The sequence below is a fragment of the Aphis gossypii genome, chromosome 1 (genome assembly GCF_020184175.1).
Source record: "Aphis gossypii isolate Hap1 chromosome 1, ASM2018417v2, whole genome shotgun sequence".
NCBI lineage: Eukaryota > Metazoa > Arthropoda > Insecta > Hemiptera > Aphididae > Aphis > Aphis gossypii.
Window position 1 is genome coordinate 57,105,631 of NC_065530.1, and position 23,225 is coordinate 57,128,855.

At 26.8% G+C, this 23,225-nt stretch overlaps 1 protein-coding gene across 3 annotated transcripts in view; it reads right to left on the bottom strand.

The window, feature by feature from the left end:
• LOC114119594 (uncharacterized) overlaps positions 1-22,135 on the bottom strand; it is a 29,591-nt gene extending 7,456 nt beyond the window's left edge. The window contains exons 1-2 of one of the 3 annotated variants that reach the window (XM_027981190.2): positions 21,945-22,135; positions 9,116-9,197 (exon numbers count right to left, since the gene is read on the bottom strand). In XM_027981190.2, coding sequence (XP_027836991.2) covers positions 9,116-9,197; positions 21,945-22,000 — 138 coding nt within the window. In that variant the 5' untranslated portion in view covers positions 22,001-22,135. Of the gene's footprint in view, positions 1-515; positions 1,304-9,115; positions 9,198-21,944 lie in introns of those variants that run through there. The other 2 variants (XM_027981192.2, XM_027981191.2) reach the window with 2 other exon arrangements.
• Positions 22,136-23,225: the final 1,090 nt, after the last annotated feature.

The following is a 23,225-nucleotide window of genomic DNA, read 5'->3' on the forward strand; positions in this document are numbered from 1 at the left end:
GTTCAGTACAAAATATCTGTATGCAAACGTTGGCATCAATTAACTTCTAACTTAACTGGAATTAATTTATTATTTTAATTAACAGCTCACTTTTAAAGCTATGTGGGACTTAGTTTTTAGAAATCGGTACTTTTTTAACGTCCCATCAGGGATTTCAAGTACACGGGAAATGAGGTGTTCTGAAAATCGGTAAACCAGTAGTGTACTGGTCACAATCGGTATGAAAGGAAACCCTAATGCAGAGATGGCGAACCTATGTCACGCGTGTCACGGAGTGACACGCACATGATCTTTAAGTGACACACGCAAGGTTTGTTTTTTATCAATCAAGCCACGGATGTAGACATTTTTAAGTTAAAAAAAAGGGTCATCAAATTTCTTGACACACAAGAAAAATAAAACAGAATCAAAATTTTTATTTGATTCGTGGGTACAGAAAGGTTCGCATCTCTGCCCTAACGCCGAGTTGATTGAAAATCTTTAAAAGAACGTATCAAATAAGGAAAACCACTCACCAAATGATTGGTTTAGTTATCTTTTGCGTAATCCAAGACACTCGCAGTGAACACCGCCAGGACCGCGGTAGAGACGACAAACTAATAATATATTGTAATATTATTCGGCAGGTGAAACAATGCACTGTTGTTGCGTTACGAGAAACGATAAAAAACAAATTCACATCAAAAACGAGAATATAATACTTAAAAACAAACACCAATTATTTATAAATTTGGCGGGCAGATCGAAAACCCGCGTAAAATTTCCGGTATGGCGCACGACGCAGTTGGCGTAACGACGACAGTAGGAAATAAAATAGCACACGTATTTCCACTGCGCGTAATAACAATAGCAACAATTTAATAATTATTATAACAGTCGTGTTTTATGACCGCACTCGGACAATGGTAATATTATTGTTATTATTGGTTTCAGTTGTAGACTCTGAGACGCCGTAGCGAAACTCGGCGGCGGCAGTAGAGGTACACCGCCGAAAGACAGACAACGACGACGACGACGACGACAACAACAACAACAACAACAATAACAATAACAATAATAATATTATATCAGAGAATAATAAATAAAATACAAAAAAAAAAAACGATAAAAAAAACAATATGTCACGTAAACGCGGCTAAACGGTTTTCGAACGACTGCACGGAACGAGGCGCTAACGCACAATACGCACGACGTTGGCTCGTACACAGATTAACGGCGAGTCGTCGTTCATCAGTCGGCGGCGTCGGGACCGGTACGGTAGCGCGCCGCCTTGCGTGTCGCGACGCGCGTTCAAAGCTGCTTCGGAACCGGCGGCGGCGGCGGCGGCGGCAGTGTTGCCACCGATCTGTCGCGTGCCTCGGTCGCCCGCCCGCTGCAGTTAAGCGACGGGAGCACACGTGCAGCCGTCCTGTAGGCCGTCGCCGCCGCCTTATCGTTTTCTATAAATATATAATATTATTACCCAGGTATTATAAAAAATTAATAATATTGTTTATTTCTCATTGTCGGGTGTGAACGCTCCTCACTCGCAGCTCACGTGGTGCACTCAGACGATATTCAAATATCTCAACGTTTATCAACGATAATGATATTATAATAATAATAATATCATACGGTACACCGCGCGCGCACTACGGTCGCGGTTGGTAGGTAGATACCCACATGAACGGTGGTCGATCGCGCTGCCGGCCAGCACATTGCTCCGAACGTGACAGCGTCGCCGTGTGCGCGGCTAACGCGTGTCGCGTGATCGTGTTACGTTACGAACGTTATACGACGGCAACGTGCTATTATTATTATTATTATTATTATTATTAATATTATTATTATTGTTATGAGTATTGTAATTACGCGTATTTATTAAAATATTATATTATGATAAAAGCCTGTTGTTAGGGACTGATGATGATAAATGCGCAAAACACACGTGACGGATTCCGAACGAGGTTCGTTACGCGATTTTAAATATACTATTGCGAACAATTCATTCCGAACTTCAACCCCCGGGGAGTAGTAGTAGTAGCGCGGTAGTAGCGACATACCAGGTACGGCAGACTGAGGGTTGGTTTAAAGCGATTCTTTCTGCTGTATGGTTCGTGGGCGGATTACGTGTGCGATGACTTATAAACGTGTACCGTTGTCTCACGACACAATAATATATACATTATATTATATTATAGGTAGGCAGTGATTTATCAATATATAGATTAGAGAAGAATTTACAAAACAAGTGCTAATGATCGAAATATCATATTATTGTTTAAAACACGACATAACATATTAAATTCATTTTAATTTTTTATATTATTGTATCTTATATAATATACCTATCTAATATAATATCGATATAAAAATACCTATTACATGTAACTCGAGCTACAGCTATTAAGTGCATTTTTGAAATGTCTGCACCTTTAATGTACATTGTTATTACCTATATCAATGAAATAAATCAAACTTAGGGAAGCAAGGTAAACAGGGGCAAGGTACAAAAGTGGCATCTGGCGCTCTATATGGCTAATGGCTATATTGAGTACTACCATTTCAACTTACAATAACCAAAACTTCAAATATAAGAAGGAAGTTTAATATTCATCATTATACGCACCTATCGTTATTATGTATTTTGTAATTCGTATAGCATACACGGTAGAATAGTTACGTTTAAAAAAACAATTTACAATTTTCTATAATCTATTATCTATGATGTATTGATATGTATAATACAATTAATAATACAATAATAATAATTTATAACAATAATATGATATTATCGATACGTCATTGCTCATTAAGTTCACCATAAACTATTAAGTAATATTAAATTACATGCGTGTTTTAAAAATATATTTTATAATGTCCTGATAAAATTAATACTTTTAGAGTTTAAGTTAGTATACAGTATACGACTGAACGAATGGAGGAGAGTTTAACAAAGAACAAAAAAAATATTGTCTATCTAGGTACTATACAATTATAATATAATATATAGTAATACACGAAGTAAACAATTAACATATAGACTTGAAAAAAAACAAGCTTCATTAAATATTACTAATTGTCAAATTCCCAGAAATATATACTATAGCTATTAGGGTTTTAAAATTATAACTTTTATAGGTAGATATTAGTTAGGTACTAGTTATGTATAGAAATATATTATGGCATTAATTAATTCTGAATTTCTATCATGTACACGTTTTGTGTATTAATATATAATACAAAATTTAGTAACATTTTATTACAATTTAGTTACTAATTATTATAGTTCTTTGTCTATATTAAGACAAAGAAACATTTTAAGATTATTATAATAAATAATTAATTATATAATTTTATTTTTAAAACACATATATATTATTATTATATGTATTCGATATACTTATACAGATAACTATTACAATATAAAACATCGGCAGAAGCAATGATATAATTATATTATAATATACTTTTTGTAATTAAAAAAAAAAAAAAAAAACGTTTTGGCTAAATATTTTACATGGAATTATCTTAAATTGGCGTGACTAGTTTTGAATTTGCTTGGGCACCCGATCAAGATTGAAATTGAAAATAATATGAGATGGGCTGTAGAAATGTCTACTTTATAATACTTATATAATTACTATATTGTCATCTAAATTTTGAATTTTATTATAGTTTGTTCACCCAATAGTTAGCACTTAATTAGTGTAAGTGAGTTCGTCTGACCTATTTTGAAAACTTCAGTTGATTCCCTGAATATCTGAATATAATCGACAAAATGCGAATTAAAATTAAAATTTAAAAAATACTGTTTCTAGTTTTTATTGTAAATTGGTAAAAGATAGGATGAACTTGATGTTCGTAATTACTGTATGAATTACATATATGTTTTGGATTTGTTAAAAATACTCAATTTAAAATTTTTAAAAATCAATCCAACTAATAAAAGCTAAGTTTATGTGGAAAATGGTATAATATTTAATTTAAAATGTACTTAATATTTATATCGTAATTTTCTTAAATTCCACGTTTAAATAATATGAATAGGTAGAGCTCAAATTTAAAATATTTTTGATCTGTTTTTTTTTTATATGAATTAGTGAATATAAGCGATAAATAGGCGTATAGAACTATTTCATAAGTATTTTTCGCATTTATCAAAAATAATTTTCGAGAAGTTCCTCATAAAACATGAAACCAGTTTGTTTTACTTAAAAAAAATACAAAACTTAGTTTAGTTTAATCAAATTTACAAGTTTGTATTAATATTTTTTAATAACTACTTAACTTCGCTTGAAAACATTTTCACTATAGATCTGATTATTTGTGTTTTATTGTTTTTTATGTGTTCATAAACAGTTGCTATTATTTACGATTTTTTTTCGTGAGTGTAATAGTGTAGAGCTAGAGCATAGCAGTAATGCAGTATACCTAGTATACATACTCGTGTTTATAATAATCCGTTAGTGTACTGTTGTGTACTTGTATAGGTATGTCTTAACAAAATCGTATTTTGATGGTTTAGACAAAATTTTTGTTTTTGATAACATCAGAACATCTACTATTCATCTTCGAGGCTTAAAAACAAAATGATAGTGAACGTTTCTTTATTTGCACTCAACACAAAATATGTTAGAAATCAGAATAGGATTTTAATTATGACTAACAACGAAAACGATTTAGTTTTATTATTTGTATTGGGTGGTGGCAGACCTAAGCTGAACAGATTATAAACGAATTAAAGAATAAAGATATAAACTATAAGACAGTATTTAAGTTATTTATTTATACGAGTTTAAGTGTAAAATAGTATTATACTATTATGTGACAAAATATTGTCACTTATTTATACTTACCTATATACTGTTAATATAATAATTAGGTATATGTTTGACTATAGTGTATTGGTATGTCACATAAAGTATTTAATTATTTTGTACCTAATAACAGTGTTAGGATAGGCTCACTTGACTATCGAAGGACTCACTAAACAAACAAAAAGCCGTAAATATTATAATAAATAGGTCGTTGTACTGTTTTCTCGTTATACTTTGATTGTACCTGTTCAACATATGTGTGTATACAATATTACGTTGAGTTCTGGCTTAATAAAATGTGACTATGATGATGCTAAAATTGGTATTCATCATCAATTATTATTTCATAGCATTTTTACTTTTGAGACATTATTGAGTTTCAAAATTGTACACTAATTGTATAATATATCGTACCTACTATGTTTTTGTTGATCTCATATAGCTAAATATATTTGTTGAAACTACAGCGTAGATATCACTTATAATATGGTATTACTGCAGGTATTCGTATTAAAGTCATTAAATAATTAAGCATATTAATCAACATAAATTATTTTTCTTTCTTTCTTTATTTTTTTTATTTTTAATAATAAAATATTTACCTAGTAGGTTAGTATTTATAATGTAAATACCTACATATATTAAATATAAAAATAATTTACTGGAAAGTGTAAAATAATCTACTAAACATAATATTATTCACAATGAGTAAGTTTCTACCATTCAAAACTTGTTATAATTTTAAACTTCCTTTACATGCAGTTTGTACTCTGAAGTTAACTTCACGGGTGTTAAAATGTACCTATACACTGTACATAATGTAATTCCGTTATTCACAGCGTATATATACGTTAATTTTACTACACACGTAAGAGTATAACAAGCCGCTCTATGTACTAAACAAAATATTTTATAATTTATAATATAGTAATAGTTAAATGTTTGTTTTAAAATGAATTGTTCTTATCCGTATTATTTAATTATCTAGGATGCTTAGGCGTAAATGGTGTTACCATCATTTAAATAAATAATAATAATAATAAAACAACAACAATATTAACAATAGTAATATTAATTTAAGATGACTCTATATTACCCTGTAAAACAAGTAATAACTATTATTGTGTTATTTTCGTTAAATAATAACGCTTTTCTTTGATAATATTATACTGTACATAACATACACCGTACAAAATTTGAGGTTCACCAGAATCAATTAAAGTTAATAACAACACATGTGTTGTTATTAGGTAAGGAAATTATATGTACATTTGTATTTTAAGATATTTTATATATTACAAAAGTTATGGTAATTTTTAGATTGTAATATTTTATATTCAGTATATTATATTTATATCTAGTTAATGCAATACTGCTATAAATTGGTGATATACCCAAAACAACATCCATACGCATTTTCTTATTTTATCTATGATATCCATTCATATTATAAATATCATCATAGAAATAATAAAATAACAATAATTTTTTACAATAAATGTTTAATATAATATAATCAAACATGACGTGTTATCACGATAGCTTGTCATTATATATTAATATTACCAATATATTATGTACAGAAAATATTTTTAAAAAATAAGAAAGAGGAATTCAAATTTTTTTCGTAAACCCTTTATTCTGCGAATTTTAATTACTGCGGTCATATTATATTATTATAGGTAGGTAACCATTATTTTGTTGCTGTGGTTCACGCGTTACATGTGCCACGTTCACGTGATGAGTTAACGTACGAATTCCACCGGCAGTAAAATAAAAAAAAAATATATTATGGTATTGCATTCAATGATATTATCGTATATCATATTAATAAACATAGTGTATAGAAGGAAATGTTACATATAATTTAAATTTATATACAGTGTGTATCATGAAGAATAGACATATTTAAATATAAAAGTGTCAAATCTTTACGATATACTCTGTATGATAATATTATACTTTATAGTTTAGATCATACCTATTATATTAAATAACACAATGATATACTACTACTAATAATAATTATGATAATTGTTGAAACAATAACGCCTCGCCGCTTTGCTTATGCCCACGTAGTCACGTGTGTAAATAACACATTATAGGTATCTATACCGTATAAGTATAATATTATGATACAATAGCACTAAATTATGCGCATGATATTATAATGAACGCGTAAAAATGCATAATGTCCGTCCGGTTATTATATAATTTATACGCGATCACGAGATTGCAGTCGTGTCTGTCTGCATAGGCCATGTAGGGGCGATGTTTTAATATAGATAGGTTGGCAGATGCCAATGACTGATTTTCGATTGATACAATTATTTATTATTATGCACTGAATACGAGTATGTAACTTATACGTTTAACATACAGAAACGATAACTTTTTACCCTGCAGCAATATTATAATTTCTATCGACCCACCACCTCGGCCAATCATAATATTATATCCGTGTAAATATTTGATTGAAAACGTGGATATACGCGTGGATAATGTTATTCAATATACCGATTAGTTAGCACTATCGTTATTTATTTATTACAATCGATATTCGATATCAATTCAAATATATTGACATTAATGTATTAATAAATAATATTAAGAACCTAGTCGGCTTATTCAAAACCCATGTGGTTCATGTGGTTGTATGATGTGGTAATATAACAGAGCTCGTGTAAAGGTCGTGTTTGGCCTTGTTTGTAATAAGACTAGTCCGACAGTAATATTTTTATATACCTATAAAAATGAGTGCATAAAATAATATATTATAACACCCACTACACAACTGTTCAGCCTATATTATAATAATTAGCAATTAGTTTATTACTCATCGGTAATCACGTGCATGTACGCGTGGGTAGGTACATACGTATTATGTAGGTATAATAATAATAATAATAATAATAATATAATATATAATAATAAGATAGAGAGGTTTTCATTTGGGCAAATTTGTATAAATTGCAATGCGTTCGGGAAATTTAGCGTAATGCGTCCGATTGAATGATTTTAAAAATAGTGCAATGACGGGTTTGGGTGAGCCTTTTTTTAATATGTCATAATGTGTTTGATATTGTGTTATTGTTAAATGGTAAGTTTCCGCTAAAATTTGTTACAGTGAATCGTGGAAAATATTTCAAGAAAAGAAAATCTTCAGTATAAAATTAAATGAAATAATGCATAGAACAGTGGTTCCCAACCCTTTTTATTCTATGTACCCCTTGTAAATTTTCAAAAATCCTATGCCCCCCTTAAATTAGAATTAAAAAGACTTTTTTTGTTTTAATGATAAAAATAATTATTTTTTATTAACTAATGACATATATTTTTTCATAATTCTAAAAATAAAATATAAATCAACTTAATCTTAATGTCTTAATGTCCGAAAACTAATTTATTGTTTTAATTTTATAAATTAAATATTTCTTGTTATTTCGTCATCACTAAATCCCCCCCAAGCAGTACAGAAATTCCCCCCTAGGGGGGAATTCCCCCCCGGTTGGGAACCACTGGCATAGAAAGTAGCAGTTTCGGAATATTAATATTTACTAACACCAAAATATCTATGCCATATCTTTTTTTTCTAGTTTTATTTTATTATTATATATATATCCTAAGGAATTTTTCCAGCACATCGTCCTGGCCAGTCTAACTTTTCAGCTCAACCATTACGTTCACCTCTATATAAAACGAGATCAGTAAAAAATGTATTGATCATTAACCAAATATTGAAATCAATAATATAATTACGTATTATAGTATAATATTAACACAGTTGGCTGGTCACCAGTCATATGATTTTGTCGTTGAAAGGGGGGGATGATAAAATTAATTTTCGACAGTGTTTTTTTGCTATTCATGAAACTACCCAATATCGGATACAATGGCATTTTTTTTTTAATTCACGGTGATAAAACGATACGTTTAGATTTAACCACATTCCAATGGACTATTGGGTTCACCGTCGTTAGTATATTTGCAACGCATATTTTTGTCATTAGTCGTCTCAAAATATATTGTGTGTTGCACTGCTGCGTGATCATACCAAATATACAATATCACATGACAATAATATACGTACCTATAGGTCACAAACAATCGTGTATATACTGTAGTATATATTATTATATAGTAGTTTTCTGATTTTTTCAGGTTTTTTTTAATATTCATAATAAAGAACATGTTAAACTGAGCGTTTACTATTATTTATTATATAGTAGTTATGTACACTAAACATTTTTACTGACTTGAGTACCTCTATACTCGATACATTATTATAATAAACATTAATATTTGCGGGTACGTACTCGAGATGGTTTTTTCTTATTAAACGAGTTATATTCCCCGTCATCGCTTTGGCTCATTCCACTTGCGTCGAGGTTGATACTTCTACAATAATAGCAAAAATAATATTATGTTTTATCATTACGTCAATTAACACCATTAGTAAGGGTTACCTATACATGTAAATAATTCAAATTACACGCCGTAAGTATGACATATTATGAAGAATAATAAATACAAAAATTGCAAAAATATTGTATTGTGAATTGTGATTTGCAAATTATTTAATTTTCACATGTGAATTTTATTAGCTGGGTTTTTTTTTTATAAATGTATACCTACAACATAATGATAGTAGTATTATCCTAAACGAACTTAACAATAATTTTCAGTTGAAAAATAAAATCATCGATCTATTGTCTGTTTACGATCGTGTGAAAAATCGTATTAGATATTTTATTTGTATTTATCACCATGCCCAATCAATAACTTTTCAAAATTAATTAATTTTATAATTTCATAATTTTTTTTTATTTTTTATTGTGACTAATTATTATTTTTGATATTTAGATAATATAAATTAATGTTTTTTATTGTTATTTTGATTACAGGGGTTAAATTATAATAAAGTTCAAATTTGTTAAGATTAAAATTATTATTTTTGATTATTGATTTTTATACTTGTGTTAATCTCGAGTAAAATTATGTCAATTTAAATAATAGTGTTAGATAATATTTGATTTGTTTAATCAATACTTATATACCTATTTAGTTTACCTTTATTGTATATTTTAATATTGTCTTTAACAAGAAAAAAAATGAAATGGGTATTAAAAACATATTATATATCTTTAATTACAAAAACTCAATATTTAATATACATTTTTAAAAATACAGAAATAGGTATATAAATTTTATTATTAATAGAGAGTTATAACGACAAATTAAGTAGTACATGAAATCTACTTTTATATCTTTGTATATAGTATTGTTGTGTTTGTAGTGTATGTTGAACCTGAGTTTAAAAAAAAATAAAAAAACACCTTTAAACACATTCTGCATGCAACTATGCGTAGACACGTTTTTATAGACACGTTACCAATATACGTGCAAGTACACGAATTCCTTAATATTTACGTCTTTTTATTGCATAAAAAATATATTTAAGTCATATAAAACCATTAAATCTAAATCAAAATGATGATAAATTGTTTATTTCATAAAAATGAATGCTGTATTTATATTATGCGATAAAAAGTTGTTGATTTCAATGATTTTATGTTCATTGTCATGGTTTGGTGTTCGTGTTCTAGTGACCATAAGTTAAACTTTATTATTCTTTGATTTGAATTAATGTGAACACGTGGTTATGATTTATCGAAATATATACTTTTGTGTTAAAATATATTTGTATTCTTATCATTTATGTAAAAGTAAATTCGGTTATGATTAATGTTTAAATTTTCTAACGCATTAAGATTAATATTTGATATATTTGATATAACAAGTTTAGCATTAGAAGAATGGGCCGAAAAAAAACACTAATATCCAAATTTAAAATAATGTATTAGTTAACATTTAACAGTTTGGCATGGTTACGGTAAGCAGATATAGGGATTACACTGTAATTCATTGAACAATATGAATTTTATTTCATATTTATAACTTACTATAATAAATTGTGTAGCGTGAATAAAAATATATGTACCTACCTACATACATATTTATAATAGAATTTAATTTCAATAAAATTGATAACGGTAAATAATTGAGAAATTTTTGTTTTGAGTTATAGACTATATCTACAGGCTATGTGTTCTGACTTCATAATATGATTATTTGATAACGATATGTGACCGAAGCAGTATTCATTATTTCACTAAAGTGCATTTTTTAATAGTTTATATTATATACATGCGTCATAATGGCGATTAGTGTATCGTATTTGACCTTTTATATAAATTCGCGTGTCATATTGATGACCGACTATTATACATTTATACCTGTATAGAGAATTAATAATTAAATAAAACCAAAATCGTTATGCATTAATTTATATTTTCTGAGTTCGATATCATTTTTTACACACGATTTAGTTACTTATTTGAAAATTTTTCGTAAATACAAATGATTGGTTGTAAACTAGAATTGCAAAATCATACAATATGATTTCTTATTAAATTATGTAAAGACACAATGCAATGATTTAATGAAGAAAGACACAGTCTCACGCACTATAATTACATCGTTTCTTCGCCTGTCACAGTTATTGTTGAAATCACGTGTTACCAACGATGGTCGTAGTTTATCTTCCAAAAGATACGAGGTGTTATCATATTTTAGGAATTTTTTAAGTTGTGTTCGTTTTAATTTTTATTATATCTATATTTATATCAGTTTCCATAATAATCATTAGCCTTAGTCAATAGCCGTACACACTCCCAATTTTATAGCAAGACTACGTCTATTTTAGTTCTTATATGCTATAATTATTTTAAAAGTAGGAAATTGAACATTTTTACCGTTATGTACGTCATTATTTTCTATACACAATAAAATTTTGAAAATTTTTAGACTAATTTTAAGCAATTAATTGTATTTATTACACATCATATTTGATTATTTATTATAACCTATATTCACATCGCAGTTGATTGTACTTGAAATTGACATATTAACAATTATATATTATAATAGATTCTGAACAGAGTGATGAATGTATTAATTTTCAATGATGTATGTGTTATTTTTTATTGTGTGTGTGTACACTATAATTTATCGAAAAAAATGTCTTCAATTTAAAACTTCAGGAGTGGTTTCTTTGAAAAACCGAATATCCTTGGTACATTATAGAAGTCATAAGTCAAAAGTAAGAAGTTTCCAATAATTTTCAAAAAAAAAAACCACAAAAAAGTAACCGATAAAAGGGAATTTTTCCTTAAAACCAACTAGAAATATTTTTTGGACAAAAAGTTTTTTTTTTATAGTTGTAACTCAAACGTGAATCAGTGTAAATACTTGACATTTTCACCAAATGTTTATATTAATGTTATTTATACACAGTTAAATTTTCAAAATAATACCTATGCTTTTTTTCGATTTTTTTTAGAATTTTTTTTTTGAAATGTCGATAAAACATTTTGGATGCTCATAAAATCATGAAAATATAACACAATGTTGTATCTCATTGTAGTTAAAATCACATTTTTTTTTATAATCGTTTAAAGTTCAAATTTTTACGAAATACCTATGTTAAAATCGCGAAAATTTTCAAGTAATTTTATAGTTGAAAATTCATAAAATGTTTTGTAATTATATCGAATATAATATTATTAGATATAATATATAATATATATATTATATATATATTTATTATACTATTTATCTAAGGTTAAAAATTTAACACTAAGTTTTTTTTAAATAGCTGTAGAGAAAACTCAAAGCGTCATTATAGAAAAAAAGATTATGAGCGTTTGAATTTAAAATTTTTACGAAATTGGTTAACAATAACAATATTTATCCTCAAATGATTTTCAATATTTGTTATTATTCAAAAAGTATAAATCGTAGATAAATAGAAATTTTACCAGTTACCTATTTAGATTGCCATAATTACTTTACATGATTTAATTTTCAAAATATTTCACTTATTTTAAGGCTATTTATAGGCATTTGAAATTTTTTTTTTGTTTTTGTTTAGTTTATAAAAGTCGATAATATTTTTTTGGCTGTATTCAGCATACAAATAACTATGTCCATACGAAATGTCAATGTTTTTAAAAATTTATTTTTATTATAAGTTTCTCTAAACTTTTATGCGTTTAAATATGTAAATAATAGTTGAGAGTACAGAAGTTCTTCATAATTTCAAATTGCTCTAAAAAAGTAAACTTTGAACTATTTATTTTTTATGTCCTTAGATTTTGAAATATTTACATCAACATTTTTGAAAAAAAAAATCATAATTTGTTTTAAAAAATACAGTATAAAAGGTTTGTTCTAATTTGAAAATAATGTCCTTAAGTATACTTAATAATATGAATTTAAATACATTTATTAAAACTGGAGTGAATATGCTTGGCGAATCACTCTGTATGACGTCCTACTACAATAATTATTATATTTTTTTTATAATACATTCGTGTGCAATATATGTGGAAAACAACAGCCCATTTTCATAAGCAATATAAGTCGCGATAATATCGTCGTGACGACGACGTCACGTATTTCTTTTATATGTTTATTTATATAACAAGTATGTATGTGTGTATGCGTGTGTGTGTTTGTGTGCGTTACCAGTATTATCAAAACACGTGAATTATAAGACAACAAAAAATATTTGTATCGATTACAGGTATGACTGGAGTTGTTAAGGAATACGATTTTGTATATACTTATACTTAGTACAAAAATTAGTTTTACATACTCAGTTAGTGACTGAAAAAAACAAGCAAAGTCGCTCTGCTATATACTAGGTTCAAGTATACTTCGTTAATAGATAAGTCACAATTTTATGAATTTTTGCAATTAGATTTTGCAATTTACGATTTTGGCAAGTTGAATTTTATCAAGAAAAAAAATTGTTACTTTTATTAGTTTTTGAATTACGAATAAAAAAGAAATCAATTTATTTAAAGACTGGTATTTTGTTAATTTTTTCTTTTCTCCTCCAATATTTTGAAAAAGTAATAATTATTTATTACTTTTGACTTCCTAAGTATAAGTTAAATCTAATTATCTATAATATACAATAGGTATCTTCTATAGTGAATCTATATTGAATTATTTTTATCTATAAGTGCTTTCAGGAAAAACACATTTTTTTTTAAAAAATTAACACACTATTGTAAATTGTTAATGCAATAGGTATTATAGTACAAATATGTGTTACATTACCCTTCAAAACTTTGAAAATAAATAATGATAATTATTAGATACTCAGAATAGTTCGTAGAATGCAATCGCATCTCCGCTCTGAATCTAAATGCAATTTATAATAAATCGTCTAATCGAGAATGAAATGAAAATTCAATGAATTTATTTTAAAGGAAAAATGTTTGTAAAAACTTTGGCATTAAGATTTTATTTTATTTATGATTTCATATTATTGTGAAAAGCGGTTTAGGTATTAATTTATTATATTTTATTGAATTTCAAATTAATTGTGTTTTAGAAACTGTTTCAAGTACCTATATTAATAATATTATTATTTGTTGTTTAAACTTTTAAGTGTTATGTTATATTATATATTTATATATATAGTATATATATTAAAATTGTACACAGCTTATTATTTTGTCGTGAATGAAACTAAAATTTTTTATTCAATTATTTTGTAATATTTTTGATTTGAACAATTATAGAGATTCAACTAAATACTTTTAACCATATTAAAGTAAAAATTGCGATAGGTCATAAATAACTTCAATTTTTAAAGTTTTTAATAGGCCAATTTATTCTTTAAAGTAAACGCTGTGATTTTGTTTAGGCAGAATATAAATTTATTTTACAGCGTAAGATAGATATAGACTACGACTAACTAGTGTAAGGTAGTATTCATTACTTTTCTCAATACAAGATTAAGACATCGTTTTCGAGCAGCGATATATCCGAAAATTCAATACTATCAAAAACATACTACGAAAAATATATAACATAATTATATAAAAATAATACTACTTATAAGTTTGTTTTCATAGTAATAATATTTTTTCCGCACCTTAATTTATATTTTTAATTTCGTTTCTTGTAATTCTAATATTCTATAGTTTTTACTAGTATAGTATAGGCTTACCAATTCTATCTAATATAGAACTATTAAGACACGTGAACATGATTACGCAAGTGTAATAACTGATAAGTGCTTAAAAAACAAATAAAATTGAAAATTTGTGAGATTTTTAATTACTAAGACTACTATTTCTTAAAATCTGGTGTTAATAATGACGTGTCGTAACAACAAACTTCACTAATAAAAAGTACGACTATATTTAGAAAGATAAATTATAATAATAAGATTAATCACATATTTATTTTGTGTAATCTATATTCAGTAAGTACTAAGTACAGCTAATAAGTTGTCGGTCTTATTGGGTACTAAATATTTTTCGGGACTTCGTATTAATTATTACTAGGTACTTTGACGAACAAAATATAATCACGCATGTAATACTATACGTATTATTATATTTATGTTCGGCTCTTCATCGGCAATCGTGTGTAATGTGTATGTGTTAAATAAAACTCATAAATTGAAACTATATAATACTACTATAGAAAGTATGAATTTGTTGTATCACGCAACAAGTGAGATTCTTAAATACACATATTAAACTATACATATGTATATAATATGCAGTCATAAGTTTATCTGTGTAATAGAACCACGACCTTTGCTCAACAACTAAAAAATGATGAATATATCGGATTTGATTAGATCAAAGTACGTTTTTGATATTAATATTATTGGTCGAAAAAAAATTTAAAAAATTGCAAATTTTTTTTTACGGGACCTGGGTGGCATTGCATTTTCAGTTTTGTAATAAATAAAATGTTGTATAAATCCATGATAACTACGTACAAAATCATATTTCAAAAATAAATACCATTTCTGTGGTTTGGTTGTCTGTTAAGTTGTCGGTTCATTGATTGTTCGCAAAAGCTTGAATTTCAAGTATAATGAAGTTTTATTGTTTAGAATAATAATAATATTGTAGTTATACAACAATCTTGCCTCCGTTATTTTCTGTCGAGTAAATTGAATCTCCTCCAGAGTCTGAACGCACGTTTTTCGATTTATTTTATAAAAACGTGCTGTTTATGTAATACTAAGAAATACAATTATGCATCATGTGTTAAAGTGATCTATTTGTAAAACGGTCAAGTTTGTTTAAATCAACGGTAGTTGAAAACTTATTCATCATTGTTTTGTACTTGAGTCTTCAGAGTTATATTATATATATAAGAGTATCTTAAGGGTAGATTATAATAATAGTATAAGTATACTAATAAGTTAGTAGAGAAAAAACGATTTCGGGAAAAAAACAAATTCAGACAACAACTGAAGAACTTTGATTATTTCTTTATTTTGTTCTTGTATGGTTTTTAAGAACCACGTTTGATATTTTATTAGTATGTATGTATTTTAGTTTGAATCATGATCGGGAAAACAGAATTTAAATATATTTCGTTTTTTTAGCAAACAGTTAACTTATAACCGCATATTATAATTTATAAAAGATTAGTTATGTTATTAATAACATTCGTTATATTTATCTATGAGAATATCGTAAGTAAATCTGATATTTTTTGTTACGTATTATTCATTTGTGTACCTACATAGTTTGGAATTGTCCAACATTTACGTTACGTGCCCTATAGATACACAATAGGGTCATCGGGTCATTAATGTGTATATTGTTTTATAATAATCTGCATGAGTCGTGTTTATATTCAAATCGACAGTTTTACTTTCACACTTAACATAACAACAGTTTTTAACAATAAATAATGATGCTACTCAACTGTATAGAACTTTATACCCCACCTTCTTGGTTATACGTAAAATACTTAAATACTTAAAGTTTGATAAATTACTTCCGTTTCACCGTGGCAAATCCACAAACTGTATAAAGTATTAAGTTGGTGGTATAAGAAAAAACGTCTTTAATATATTGTCCCATTATTATTTGTAACTACTTAGCTTATCTTTGTTTTTGATCCGGTATTTTCAATTCTATCCGACTAAAAGAGTTTAAATTATGAAAGAGAAAATTTAAACAATGGTTTTCAAAATGGTGATGCCTATTGACATGTTAATTAATATGACATAAAAATTGTTACTATTAATAACGTCTAACAAACAAAAAGCCGGTTACGGGAATAAAACAAGCATTTAAGTAAAGTTTTTGGGACACGGCTGGGAGGGGAGCGAACCTATTTTTCACACTGATGCGAATCTCGGTAAAACTATTATATATGATGTAATCACGCTCAGTACAACGTGACGGACATCACACACGCGCGCGCGCGCGTCATAAGCGAAACAAAAATAAATAACCGTATATAACATAATTATATCTCAAATTTCCACGTGTGCGGACGTATACTAAAACGAGAACGTGTCATTATCACTACTGTTGGTATTACCACCACCCAATTGCGACCCAAACTATATTTTTATTTTTTTTTACATACCTAGTTTTATTTTGCTAAGAAAAACATTATTCTCGTATTCATCCCATTTACCGTTCGGATACCAAAGATTAAATTTTATAAAAATAAAAACAAATAGTTGACGATTAATTTTAAACAACCATTGCAGTAACAAAAGTTAAAATAGTTACCTCATAACATTAATAAAATAAACGGTGTGCAGGTACTAAGGATTAAGTCAATTTCATAATTTTTTAATTACAGTAAATAACCTCATTAATCCGGATTTCGATAAATCCGTAAAGCCGTTTATAATACATAAATTACAATAGTTTACGCTAGAAAGGTGCTAGAAGGTGTGCCTTAGTAGTTAGTATACTATATGTATGTATTTATAATGATTATAATACAATTATGTAATATTTTTGAGATTTAATATTGTTAGATGTATAAATTAGACTAAAATTTATAATTTACGATTTTTTGTCATTTTGTTTAATCCGGACATGCAATCTAGAGCCCCAGTTAGTCCAGATTAATGAGGTTTTACTGTACTTACTATGATATCTTAAAACTTTTTACATAGTTTTTGGTATCAAAGTGTTTATTTGAAAAGCCATTTTAGCCAGTACAGTCAATATACTGCAATAATGAGACAATTTTTTCGTTTCCTGAAAAGGTGGAAATTTTAAATTATTCCATGTACCCACGCACTGTATAGATCGAATAAATCAATGAAAAATTATCAAATATCAAATGTATATTATTTCTATGAAGTTAACAAGCGGAAATATAATACTATAATGATGATTTGAGTCGGGTTGTACGAGCAAAAATAAAACGTGATACTCGTTGGTACTGGTTTGCTCATACCTATTACGTATACATCGTATTATTTTAGCTTATTACCCTTTTTAGAACAATAAAATCTCAGCACATCAGAAAAACGATGATAGATGATCCCGATGGCTCTGTATCATTTGTGTGTATTCACATAAACGATTCGACTGATAAATACACGTTGACCGTTGTGTTACCTATAGATACATTTTGATATTCATAAAATGTTAAAGTATTTTTCGTTTTGAAACTATTAAAAGTATTTTTTTTTAACTGTCTGGATTACCAAACTTGTCACACTAGAGTCGTTTAGTTAGTATATATGTAAATACTATAGTTATAGTGGTTATTTATATTTTTATTAAAATTCAAGCAATTGTTGATGTCTATATTTAGAGTCTAGGTTAAAATTACGTATTCAATATACAGACTATCTAAATTTTTTTATGAATATATTATAATATATAGATCTATGCAGCAATATACTTTATTAAACGACTAACGTCTAGCCGACGGCGATTGTCTAAGTCAGAAAACACGAAACTAGGCAATTTTTTCTAGTTTTTTACATTATTTATATAACGTTTTTTCAAGTACCTAATCGTTTATATTTTGACATGTATATTGATATATATGAATACTAGTATACATTGTATATGCGTATATCTGAGAACTGCTTATAGAAATTTATTTTTCATTTATAACGATTATATATACTCGTAAGTCAATAAAAAACAAAAAACAATAACAAACCCGAGTACTAAAAATAGAAAATAGTATATTTTATTGGTTTTTTTTCTATAAAATATGTCAGTGCCCAATTATCTAAGGCAGCACAATGTGACAATCATCAGATGGTGTCTACTTTTATTTGATACCATTAAAATAAATATTGCTATAGCTATAATGCCGTAGTATGAAATTGTTCATATTACTACTATAACAGTACTGACTAATGCCACCTTACATTAATTTTGTATTTTTTTGCTGTAGAAGTAGTGTCCGTCGATGTGTTAATATTAATTACTATATATATTAAAGGAAGTATGGAAATTTGAGAATTCTATATATTGCACGAATATTTTTTTAAACACTAGTCATTTTTGGATAGTGTGAATAATTATTTGAATATTTTCTTTATTACAGTAATTTTATAAAATTACATAGGTATAAATCTCGGGACATGTTAAGTTTAAAAAAATACTATTGTAATATAATATCATCATAGGCAAATAATTATATTGTATTATTGTTACTTGTTGAGTAGTGCAACAATTTAAAAACTGAAACTACAGTAAATTTGTAATTTACTAATTTAGTTAAGAAAATTCATTTTCTTTCTCTAACCCATGCGTGATAAAAGGAATTTATAAAGAATCGTTTTTTTTATGTTTTTGACTATTCTTAGAGGAAAATCACCTATAACAAAAACGATTGAGAATAATATTTTCAAATGTATGATATATCGATTTGTCTAAATATTGTCTCAAACCAATTTAAACATTATTTAAATTTAAATCATTTTTTTTTTATTTTAAATCAAATAATTATAAAATATAAATTTAAAAATAATATGTCATACCCTCAAAAAAGTTTTTATTATTTTTGAAATAAGTGGTTTTACTCTAAGATTATTCAAAAACCATAAAAAAACGATTTTAGGAGAAAAAGTTTTGTCTATGTTTCACGTGGGTCTGAAAGAGAAAACAAATACTGCGCTGACATCCTTTTCAGTACTTTTTATTAGGTCTTGGATTGAAATTTCCTAAAAACCATCAAAAAAAAAAAAATGTTTTAAAAATAACAAAACATGCCTTTTTAACGCAATAATGTTATTAAAAAATGGCCATGACATTATTTTATAGGCACGTAACTACACACAAGGGATAGGAAAACGACGATTTAAATTTCAACATTTTTAAATCTTCTTTGTCTTATAATTAAACTGAAAATAATACGAGAGCAAAATACCAAACTTAAACGAGCACAATAAATAAATAGTAAACTGAAAAAAATTCGATTTCGATGTTGACAATACCTAAATTTTCAATAAAGATACTGATTATACTAAAATCTAGTACTTAATAGGTACTAAGAGTATTAAAAGAACAACAAATTTATTATTATTTGGGGACTTCTATATGGCATTGGAGTTATTTAAAATGCTCATCATACGATAAAGATAACCAGATCTTGAAAAATTAGTACGACTAATTCGAGTAAAGGGTTAGTGTTGAACTGCTTCGAGACTTAGTATCACCAGAAAAGTGTAAGTTAAGTCGCTGAAATAAGCAAGGCGCGTCAATACTATCAATTAATAAGAGTTTCTGGATTAAGCGGATGTCAGACACCTTACGCCTCTAATTTAAAATCTCAAGTTTGAAAATCTGATTAATGTGTCTATAATAGTGAACACTGAACCGTGTTCGGAATTTTCAGTCTAATTCCATCGAAAGTTAAAAATATATTTTGGACTCTATTGTTTGAGTTAAGATGCCACATGTGGTAAACGATGAATATAAAGACGTAATTCATAATAATATTATATAGAAATAAAACTATAGAAATTTAGGACGGATGAAAATTATCTACAAACTTTAAATATTATGAGAAACTATATTTCATTTTTAGACAATAGTGATCCTTATTTTAGATCCACTGTTAAAAATGTTGATAATCAATGTAACATAGATTGTGAATGAACTCGATAATAATATTCTTATGTATCTCAGATTCTCTATTTTTTAATCTTAATATTTGTTAAACCTACATTTTTAGCCTGTTACTTTTGTTTTTAATTTTTTTTTTTTATCTAATTTAGGTATATTTATAATTTTGTATAATCAGGAAAAAATTTTACTGAGTAATCAGCTGTTCAATGCCCTACTCTAACTACTCCGTACGCACGTTTATTCCCATAACAGAATGGACTATATAATAAACATTATGTGCATAATGAAAAATAGTTAGACATTTAAAGTAAAAAACTGCTGGATGATTTAGTATATTCGTTTTTTTTTTTTTTTAATAATCCGTGTTGGGATAAATAATAACAAACTATTATTGTTTTTAAATTTTAAATTTTAAATAAAATATTATTATATTACACTTCTAATTATATCTATATTGTATGTACAGGATTATTCTTTAATCGAACACTTATTATTATAAAGTCGATTAATGTTTTTGAGAATATTTTTCTTATATAATTTTCAATTGAACTAAAAAATATTTTTTTTTTATTTTTTTTTTTTTAATGATAACATACGTTTACAGTTTCATATTCTCTAGTAAAATATTTTTTGTAGTATTTAAATACATACAAATTGAAATTTGGCTTAGTAGTTTATGTGTTCTAAGTTAATTAAATTTTGGTTAATGGAGTGGAGTGGTACGAGAATATCATGTAAAAATATTTGTCTACTACTTAGATAGTTAGAACACCAAAACTATAAATATTATTATCACTCATTATCAACTATTCGTCCAAATTTCGATTATTATCTATCAAAATACTTTTAGTTCAGAATATGAAATTCAAAATAATTCAAAAAAGTAAAAAACTTAAAAATAAAAATATAATGATAAATAATATATATTTTTTTTGTTTTGACTTTAAATTATACAAGTCACATATTTTTAAAAACAGTAATAGACTTAAAAATAATGAGTGTTCACTGTTCAACAATAAAACAATCGCCCATTATAAAATAATATATATACCTAACTCCATATTTTTCAATGCCTAGGTTAGGGTTAGCGTTCCTACATAATATTTTGGTTATTGTATACATTAATAAATTGCCCAATTTTCTATTATATAATTTATTTATTATTATATAGGTCTCGTCATCATACCTTTCATAATCCGAATCCATCTCTGGGTTCAGTCTGGATGCGAACCAAGGATCCATATTAATCGTCAATTTGTTCAAGCTATATTTTTCGCGAGGGTAGAGGAGTTAATACTTGTTATTATACACACACACGCACCCACACACGCACACATACCATAGAAACGTGCGTCGCAATCACACTGCTATCATAACTATTATTTAATGTGAGAATGTCGGGCGACCGACAACTCCTAATTATCACTGCTCAGATACGTTTTTGGAGTGGGAAAAGCATTCACGGTGATCTATGAATTATAATAATAGTGGTACATAATATAGTGTTATTAGATTATATTTCGATATACATATATATAATTTTTAATTATAGACAGGGCTTAGAGTGACTCAAAGTGGCAAAGGGTTCTGAGCATTATTTCATGTAAAATTTAATAACAATTATTACTTGAACGTTTTAATTTAACTACGTTGACGCAACCATTGGCGGAGTGAGGATTCTAATGTTAATTAGTACTTCAAACATGTTTTAGTAGCTCATATTATGTATTTTATTCACATGAATTTCTCATTTTTATTAAAAAAAAAACTTTTAACTCAATTTAGTACCACTTTTCTTGAGTTTAATTTGTGTATGGATTATAATTAAATGTTTAATCATTAATTATAATTTATAAGTAATTAAGTATGTTTATAAAATAATACAATATTAATAAAATACTCGTAAATTGTATTTTCTTTAGGATTCTTGCATATTGCACATATATATTAGTTATCTTAACAACTATAAATGTAATACAATTTAATAACAAGTAAATATTATAATATAATATATGGAATAGTGAGATGTTAAATAAATATAAGTATTTATATTACCTAATATTTATATAAAACTGAAAAATATTTAATAAAATAACTTAATTAAATTAAAATGATAGCATTTAGAAATAAAAATTATTTTAACAAAATAAAATATTTTAATTCTTAATTGAGGCATATCTCTTTGCTTTTAGCGTACTATTATTAAAATATGTTAAAGGGACAGATTTAAGTATTCTTAGATGTAAGAAGACAGAGTCCTTTTAAATTTCCCCATTTTAATCTATGAATATGAAATGAATAGACCATAGGTACAGATACATAATCTTATCTCATATGATCAAGCATTTTTATTTTGTTTGAATTAATAATACAACTTATAAGTCAAGTTAAAGACAATTTTTTTTTTTACCTAATAGTTAGGTCAAAATCTTTTATATATATATATATATATTTGATTATTTATCTA